We start from the raw sequence: 7,856 nt of genomic DNA, 5'->3' as shown, positions 1-7,856 counted from the left end.
AGTTCCTCATTGTCTTTTTTTATTACCAGTATTTTTCAAACTCCATTTCAAAAATCCTATTTTTGTAATATTGCTACTAGATCACATACACACTACAATTTCGAAGAATATTAATAGTAAATGAAAATTAACAATAAAATTATATTGTATTTAAAGAATATCTACGTCAAAAATTCTCATGAGACGGTTTCACGGATCAATTTCATGAGACAGATCTTATATTTGATCATTTATGAAAAAAAATTATTTTTCATATCAAATTTTTTTTAAAAAAATAATTATTCACTAGAAATCCGATGATTTGTCTATTAGATGGACCAAGGACATTTTCAAAAAATATGTATATATTACATTTCGGCCCCATTGTTATTATTGTTATTCCTGTTATAATTTTTTATACCAAAATTAATAATAAAAAGATGCAATATGACGCTTTAGGTCTCTAAATGAGTGTTTTGAATTGGTAGAATATATGAATATTTGGTTCAAAAATGAGGAATTTGATTTCCTCGTACCAATATTTTCTCGGACGACTTGTCACACAGAGTTTGACTAGTATGGTTTGATTAATGTATTAGTTTGAAATTTACCTAATGCACATCGAATTTTAGTGACGGTGGGTTACCACGCTTTAGAAATGATCGTTTCAGCATCTAGAAGACCATTTGATGGAATTAGAATAACCAAGTGGAGTAAAAAAAATCAGTTGCGAGAAAAACTTGTTATAACTTACTATTGAAATCTCGAATTTGAGATATCCTAATAAGGATTAAAAAAAAAACATTTCCAAACTCAAATTTTGAATTCAAATGATTTTGTATGTATAATGATATATATATATATATATATATATATATATATATATATATATTTTCCAGATTATATATATACCCTACCAAGAATTTTAATACTATTATTATTATTATTATTATTATTATTATTATTATTTAGCCACGATATATCCTACTAGCTAGGTTAATCGATACTAAGAATTGAAACACAGTGACCATGAAGTTTTTGAATTGTATATTAAAAAAATCTTAAGGTCAATTAACTAGTTTATCATAATAAGACATTGTCTATTCGTATGATAATATGATAAATATTACGTGAAGAGCAAAAATGCAGAAGAGTTTTCTCCCATTTCTGAATGAATAAACTGTTCAGTACAAGTCTGTATTTATACTACAATTAGCAAGTAAATTGACTAACTAAACAAGTGAACTGACTAACTAATGCTTAATGGATAAATTAACTAACTGACTATGGATAAAACTCCCCCTCAAGATGGACAACAAATGTCTTTGAGGGCCATCTTGGACAGTAAAGGGAGCAACGTAGCCTTGTGCAAGGGTTTGGTAAAAATATCTTCTAGTTGCAAATGAGTGCGAATAGGTAAGAGCTTGAGGGAACTGTGAGAGCCGAGATTTTGAGATTTTCTTCAGGCCATGTAATCAAGGAAATTTTAAGATTTGATTTTGTGTATAAAGAATAAATAAGATATTAAGTTGTGCACTTGGAGATTAATTGTTAGATATATTTTGATCAAGTCAACAATATTTTATTGAAGGCATGCTTAAATTCGAAATTTGGGAAGAGAATGTAGGAGATTTAGATATCATATAATTATTACTAGTAAATTCGAAAATCCTCCTATATTATTTTGCCTAAATATGATGGTGCCTAGATATTTGATATCATGCAAGATTGAGCAAAAGATTGGAGATTTTATGCTAGACCTATTGCCTATTTTCGAAATTCTTACATGATTTTGCCTAAGTATTGTAAGGCATGGTTACAAGGGAAGCATACCATGCAAGTTGGAAGGAAATCCTCAACCTTGCACCGAAACCATTAGATCTAGCAACCTAATTTTCGAATTAATCTACAACATTGGATTAGAATATGAATCTCCTAACTTAGGTAGATAAATTTTCGAAATTGGAAGATGAATCAACATCTATGGCAAGGAAATGAGAGTCAAATATTGAGAGATTTCTGCTAATTTTGAGTATGATTGAGTGCCATAATTAACCCTTCTCCCTCCACCTATAAATAGTGCCTCAACCCTAGCCATTCTACCACCACCAATCTCGAAATTCCAGCACTCCTCCCTAGCCGAAGTACTGCACGAAAACCGTCCAAGGAACCAAGCCGAAGCGCTGCCCGAGTGAGGAGCACGAAGCGACCCACTTTTCTAAGCCAAGCAGTCACGTTTCTTTAGCAATCAAATACTGTAAGTGGGCTTGTTTTTAACTTTAAAAATTCGGATTTGTCTATGCATGCTTTCGATTTTTACAAGAAAATAAATAGTCAAGTACAATCTTCTTTCTACTCCTTTCTTGTATTGTCATGCGATTTTAAAAGCACTGTGAGGATTCAACTGTATACGGGTGGGAATCCCAACCACGACGTACCCTTACGCGGTGGGGGACATAACCTATACGGCCTCGCCCCCTTAGAGGAGTAACAATTAGGGACTGACGTCAGTAAACCGTAGAAGGTAGATGAGTCGCAGTGCTGTGTCAATGTTATGCATGTTTATGAAATAGGTATGCGAGTCATGATTTATGATTTCGAAATTTATGCATGTTGTCTCTATTGTGCTCGATTTTCCCCCATTTACTGAGTATTCCCAAGTACTCACCCCCTTACAACCCTTCCCAGATAAGCCCGAAGAACAGGTCGAGGACGAGGAGTCCGAACAATTCTGGGGATGGTGATGATTCAAGAGTCTAGATAGAGTTTAAGTTTATTATTGTTATTATGCAGTTTACGCTTCCGCATTGAATTCTGTCTTTTAAGTTATTTCGATATTGTAAAGACAATTTTTATTGAGATTATGATTTATGAACTGGATTCGGTGTAAACTGTGCTACGAAAGGCTTGTCGTTTTAAATTGTGTGATTGCAAACGACGCCGGTGTCAACTCCGAGTTTCGGGGCGTGACATTTAAGTGGTATCAGAGTCGCCAGGTTCATAGTCCGGTTGGGAAAAATCGATTTTCAAAAAAAAAAAAAAAAAAAACCCTTAAAATTTTCGGTGGAATCTTAAGTCGAGGCCGATGCTATCCCCTCCGAAACGGCCCAACGATCAAGACTCCCCACCATAATCGGGAGCCCCAGCGAAAAATCGCGAAATTCCTTCGTTTAGGCCTCCGAAACCTCGATTTTGCCGTTTTAGGAAAGTTTTGTAACTCTTATAACTTTTCGTAGGAAACTCCGAATTCGATTCCGTCAATTGCCCCGGAATCCTCTCGACATATGCTTCGAACCCATATGTCTAATTCCAAACTTTCCATTTTTGGAAAAAAATATATATTTATTTAAATTTCGAAAATTTCATATATATTGCATATTCTCACTTGTTATATACTGCCTATTTCGGATTCTGAGCATTTCCATTTTTGATTTCAGGAAATGGCTCCATCTACTCCCCTGCGACCCCGTACTCGTGTCCAAGCTGCCTTTCGTATGAAGGAGCTTTCCCTTCACTACCAGTCACGCCAGATTCGGTGACTTAGAGCCCGATTAAGCGAGAGGAGGAGTGAGGTCGAAGCCTTAACAGCCGAGAAAGAAGAGATTCAGGTCCGCCTTAATCAGTCTATCTATCAGGGGGAACTAGTTAGGGGAGATAACATGGACCTACGGGACGTTATAGAACAGTGTAAGTATCAAAATGGGAAGCTACAAGAGGATGCGGATCGCTGTCGCAAGGAACTTGAAGAGGAGAAACAGCAGAATGCCAGAGGTAAGAGAAGGCTAGAAAATTCTTGTGAGGCCATGAACAGTCTAGCATATGTGAACCAGCGCCTGGTCCAGCAAGCTGAAGCCCTAAAGAATAAAATCAAGGAAAATAAGGAGGGGTACGAGCTTCGCTACCAGAGTACCGTAGATCTGTTGGACGAGGCAGAGGCAAATGCTCATGAGTGGAAGATGCAGGTGTCCCCGCTTAACGCAGCAAACGCACAGCTCAGTACAGAAAATGCCAATCTTACTCACATGGTTGAGGTACTGCAGGAGGAAGAGCCGGAGGAAGAGCCAGAAGAAGAGGAGCCTATTGAGATAGATGAGCCGATAGCTGGAGTAGGAGATGGAGAGATAGACGATTAGATCATCTTAGTTACCTTTCCTTATTACTAGGAGTTTATCCTTCCATTGTCGCTATTTTATTTTCAGTCAGCATTACTTATTTCCATTCAGTACAATTTGTTCAGTCAGTTGTTTCTTTAAATTCAAAAGTTAATAAAGTATGATTATTATTTATCTCAGTCGTGCATCTATATTCAAATTATGCTTATCTATTCAGTTGTTCCAGCATAACTTGCGCATTCAATCTTGTCGATTTATACAACAAATTCTTAGAAGCGTTTAACTTGTAGGAAATGGCCGGTAGACCACCGAGACAGAACCGCAACCCCCGTTATGCCAACAACAACAACAACAACAACAACAACAACAACAACACTAATGAAGAAGGCAATGGGCCTCCACCTCAGTTCAATCTCAACCAAGCAGACTTAATGGCTATAGCCACGATTGTGGCGACTACACTTCAGGGGTTAGTGAACCCCAATGCTAATCAGCAGCCCCCACCTCCACCGCAGCATGGGGTCAAGTTTCATTACGAGTCTCTGTGCAAGAATAGGTGCCCAACTTTCAGTGGCGCTGCCGACCCCGAAGTTAGCCAGAGCTGGCTAAAAAGCGTGGAAACTCAGTTAAGACTGTCGGAAGTCCCGGATGCCCTAAAGGTGGACGTAATAGTGCCTTTCCTGGAAGACAAGGCAGGTAAATGGTGGGAAGCAGTCTCGCCAGCCATGACCGCTGCTGGACCAATCACATGGCGAATCTTCCGGGAAACATTTCTGAAACAGTACTACCCGGCAGAGGTCAGACTGCAGAAGTTAAGTGAGTTTGAGAATCTCAGTCAGGCCCCAGATATGTCAGTAGTAGAGTATACCTCTCAGTTCAATGCCCTTGGATCATATGCTCCAGCGATTATGGCGGATGAAGTCCTGAAATTGCACCGCTTTAAGAAAGGGTTGAACAGCAGGATCCAATCAGCTCTAGCGGTCTACCAACCTGCCAACTTTTCCGATTTGATGGGTGCGGCTATCCGAGCCGAAGCTGATATTCGTCGGAGAGAAGGGGAAAACAGGAAAAAGCGACCCCCTGTCAACCAGCCTTCTCAGGGCAGACCAATGTTCAAGAGGCCCAACCAGTCGGGTGGACCTCCCTCAGGGAAATTCCCCTCCAATGACTACCAAGGACTCAAGCCATGCTCAACATGTGGCTTCAAGCACTCTGGGGAATGCCGAAGGGCAAGCGGTGTGTGTTTTGGATGTGGGAAAGCGGGGCACCGAATTGCAGAATGTCCTACCGCTGTCAACCGACCAGTAGGGCCAAGCAGAGGAACTGGGCCAAATCCAGGAGCAGGCCCTAGTAAACCAAAAGAGGATAAACCCAATGCTAGGATCTTTGCCATGACTCAGGAAGAGGCTGATGACGCAACTGAAGTCGTGTCAGGTACCATTCTAATTCAATCAGTACCTGCCTATGCATTATTTTACTGCGGTGCTACCCATTCCTTTATGTCTAAGAGATTTGCTAAGAAGTTAGGACGTAGGCCTGATAAGCTAACTGAACCTTTCCGAATAGCCACACCTACGAGTAGAGCTATAGAAACTGAGGAGATTTACAGAGATTGTGAAATCAGTATTAATAATCAGACTTTTAGCGCCGACTTGATACAGTTGATCATGGTCGATTTCGACATCATCTTAGGGATGGATTGGTTAGCGAGAAACAATGCAGTAGTAGATTGTAAGGGAAAGGAAGTCAAACTCCGAACCCCGAATCAGGAAGAAGTCGTGATTCACGGTAAATCCAAGGGGCGGAAATCACTATTGTCCGCATCTCAAGCTTGGAAAGCCATGAAATCTGGAGAAGATATCTACCTAGCAATGATCAGTGAGGTAACAGAAGAAGTCGAGCTGAAACTGGAAGACATCCCGATAGTGAGAGAGTTCCCCGATGTTTTTCCAGAAGAACTCTCAGGGACAGTCCCGGACCGCGAGGTGGAGTTCGAGATCAACCTGGTTCCTGGTGCGGCACCAATCTCTAAGGCACAATACAGAATGGCACCAGCCGAACTCAAGGAGCTGAAGGAACAACTCCAAGAATTGCTAGATAAAAGGCAGATTCGACCAAGTGTGTCCCCGTGGGGAGCTCCAGTACTCTTCGTAAAGAAGAAAGACGGTAGTATGAGATTATGCATCGACTACAGGGAATTGAACAAGATCACAATCAAGAACAGGTACCCTCTACCTCGGATAGACGATCTGTTCGATCAGCTTAAAGGAGCCGCCGTCTTTTCTAAACTGGATCTCAGGACAGGATATCACCAATTGAAGGTCAGGGCTGAAGATATTCCCAAGACAGCCTTTCGAACCAGATATGGGCACTATGAATTCACAGTTATGCCCTTTGGTCTGACCAACGCACCGGCAGCATTTATGGATCTGATGAACAGAGTGTTCAAGCCATTCTTGGATCAGTTTATAGTAGTATTCATCGACGATATACTCGTCTATTCCCCTGACGAGACAAGCCACGAAGAGCACCTTCACCTTGCTCTGCAAATCTTAAGAGAGAATAAGCTCTATGCTAAGTTTAGCAAGTGTGAATTCTGGCTCAGGAGTGTGTCATTTCTAGGACACGTGATCTCGAGAACAGGAGTGTCAGTGGACCCAAGGAAGGTAGAGGCGATTACGGAGTGGCCGAGACCGAAGAACGCCACCGATATCAGAAGTTTTCTTGGATTGGCAGGTTACTACCGGAAGTTTGTCGAAGGGTTCTCCTCAATAGCCGTGCCACCGACGAAGCTCACACAGAAGAATTCTAAATTTACCTGGAATGAGGATTGCGAGAAGAGTTTCCAAACACTGAAAGAGAAACTCGCGTCCACGCCAGTCTTGATTCTGCCAGTAGAGAATAAAGATTTCACTATCTACAGTGACGCCTCTAAGGACGGTCTAGGATGCGTACTAATGCAAGAGGGAAGAGTGATCGCCTACGCATCAAGGCAGTTGAAACCGCATGAGCAGAATTACCCTACTCATGATCTGGAACTAGCAGCGGTTGTCTTCGCCTTAAAGATTTGGAGGCACTACCTCTATGGTGCTAAATGTGAAATCTTCACCGACCATCAGAGCCTCAAGTACTTGTTCACCCAAAAAGAACTGAATATGAGGCAGCGGCGATGGATCGAACTTCTGAAGGACTATGACTTGACCATAAGCTACCATCCGGGTAAGGCAAACAAAGTGGCTGATGCGCTAAGTCGGAAGGGCCCAGGCAAGATAACTCTAGCTTCCCTCTCGGCACAGCCATGTCTGCAGGAGACCGTCAAGTTAAACCAAGATCGAGATCCGATACTAATAAAACTTAAGGATCAAGTCAGAGAAGGGAAATCTCAGGATCATCAGATTGATGACAAGGGAACTTTGTGGATGAAAGGGAGACTGTGTGTGCCCGACAGTGATAACCTTCGCCAAGAGATAATGGCAGAGGCGCACATGTCAAAGTTCTCAGTCCATCCAGGCAGTACAAAAATGTACAGAGACCTCAAGAATAACTTCTGGTGGAATGGCATGAAAAGAGACGTAGCCGAATTCGTCTCCAGATGCCAGATATGTCAGCAGGTCAAAGCAGAACACCAGCGACCTGGAGGATTACTGCAACCTTTGGAAATTCCTGAATGGAAGTGGGAGCATATTTCCATGGACTTCGTGGTAGGATTGCCAAAGTCTAGGCAAAGCCACGACGGTATATGGGTGATAGTAGACAGACTCACGA

The 7,856-nt window shown here is 41.4% G+C and overlaps 1 protein-coding gene across 1 annotated transcript; it reads left to right on the top strand.

Moving 5' to 3' along the window:
• The first annotated feature begins 4,384 nt into the window (after positions 1 to 4,384).
• Positions 4,385 to 5,978, top strand: LOC140815623 (uncharacterized). Its single transcript, XM_073174700.1, has 2 exons — positions 4,385 to 5,879; positions 5,971 to 5,978. The coding sequence occupies exons 1-2, from the start codon at positions 4,385 to 4,387 to the stop codon at positions 5,976 to 5,978; spliced, it is 1,503 nt and encodes a 500-aa protein (XP_073030801.1).
• The last annotated feature ends 1,878 nt before the right edge of the window (positions 5,979 to 7,856 follow it).

The sequence above is a fragment of the Primulina eburnea genome, chromosome 15, assembly GCF_022965805.1.
Source record: "Primulina eburnea isolate SZY01 chromosome 15, ASM2296580v1, whole genome shotgun sequence".
NCBI classification, from domain to species: Eukaryota; Viridiplantae; Streptophyta; class Magnoliopsida; order Lamiales; family Gesneriaceae; genus Primulina; species Primulina eburnea.
The sequence above is the reverse complement of the archived record's forward strand: the minus strand, read 5'-3'. Positions and strand labels throughout refer to the sequence as shown.

Coding starts and splice junctions, on each gene's coding strand:
- LOC140815623 (XM_073174700.1), top strand. CDS start 4,385: ATGGCCGGTAGACCACCGAGACAGAACCGCAACCCCCGTTATGCCAAC.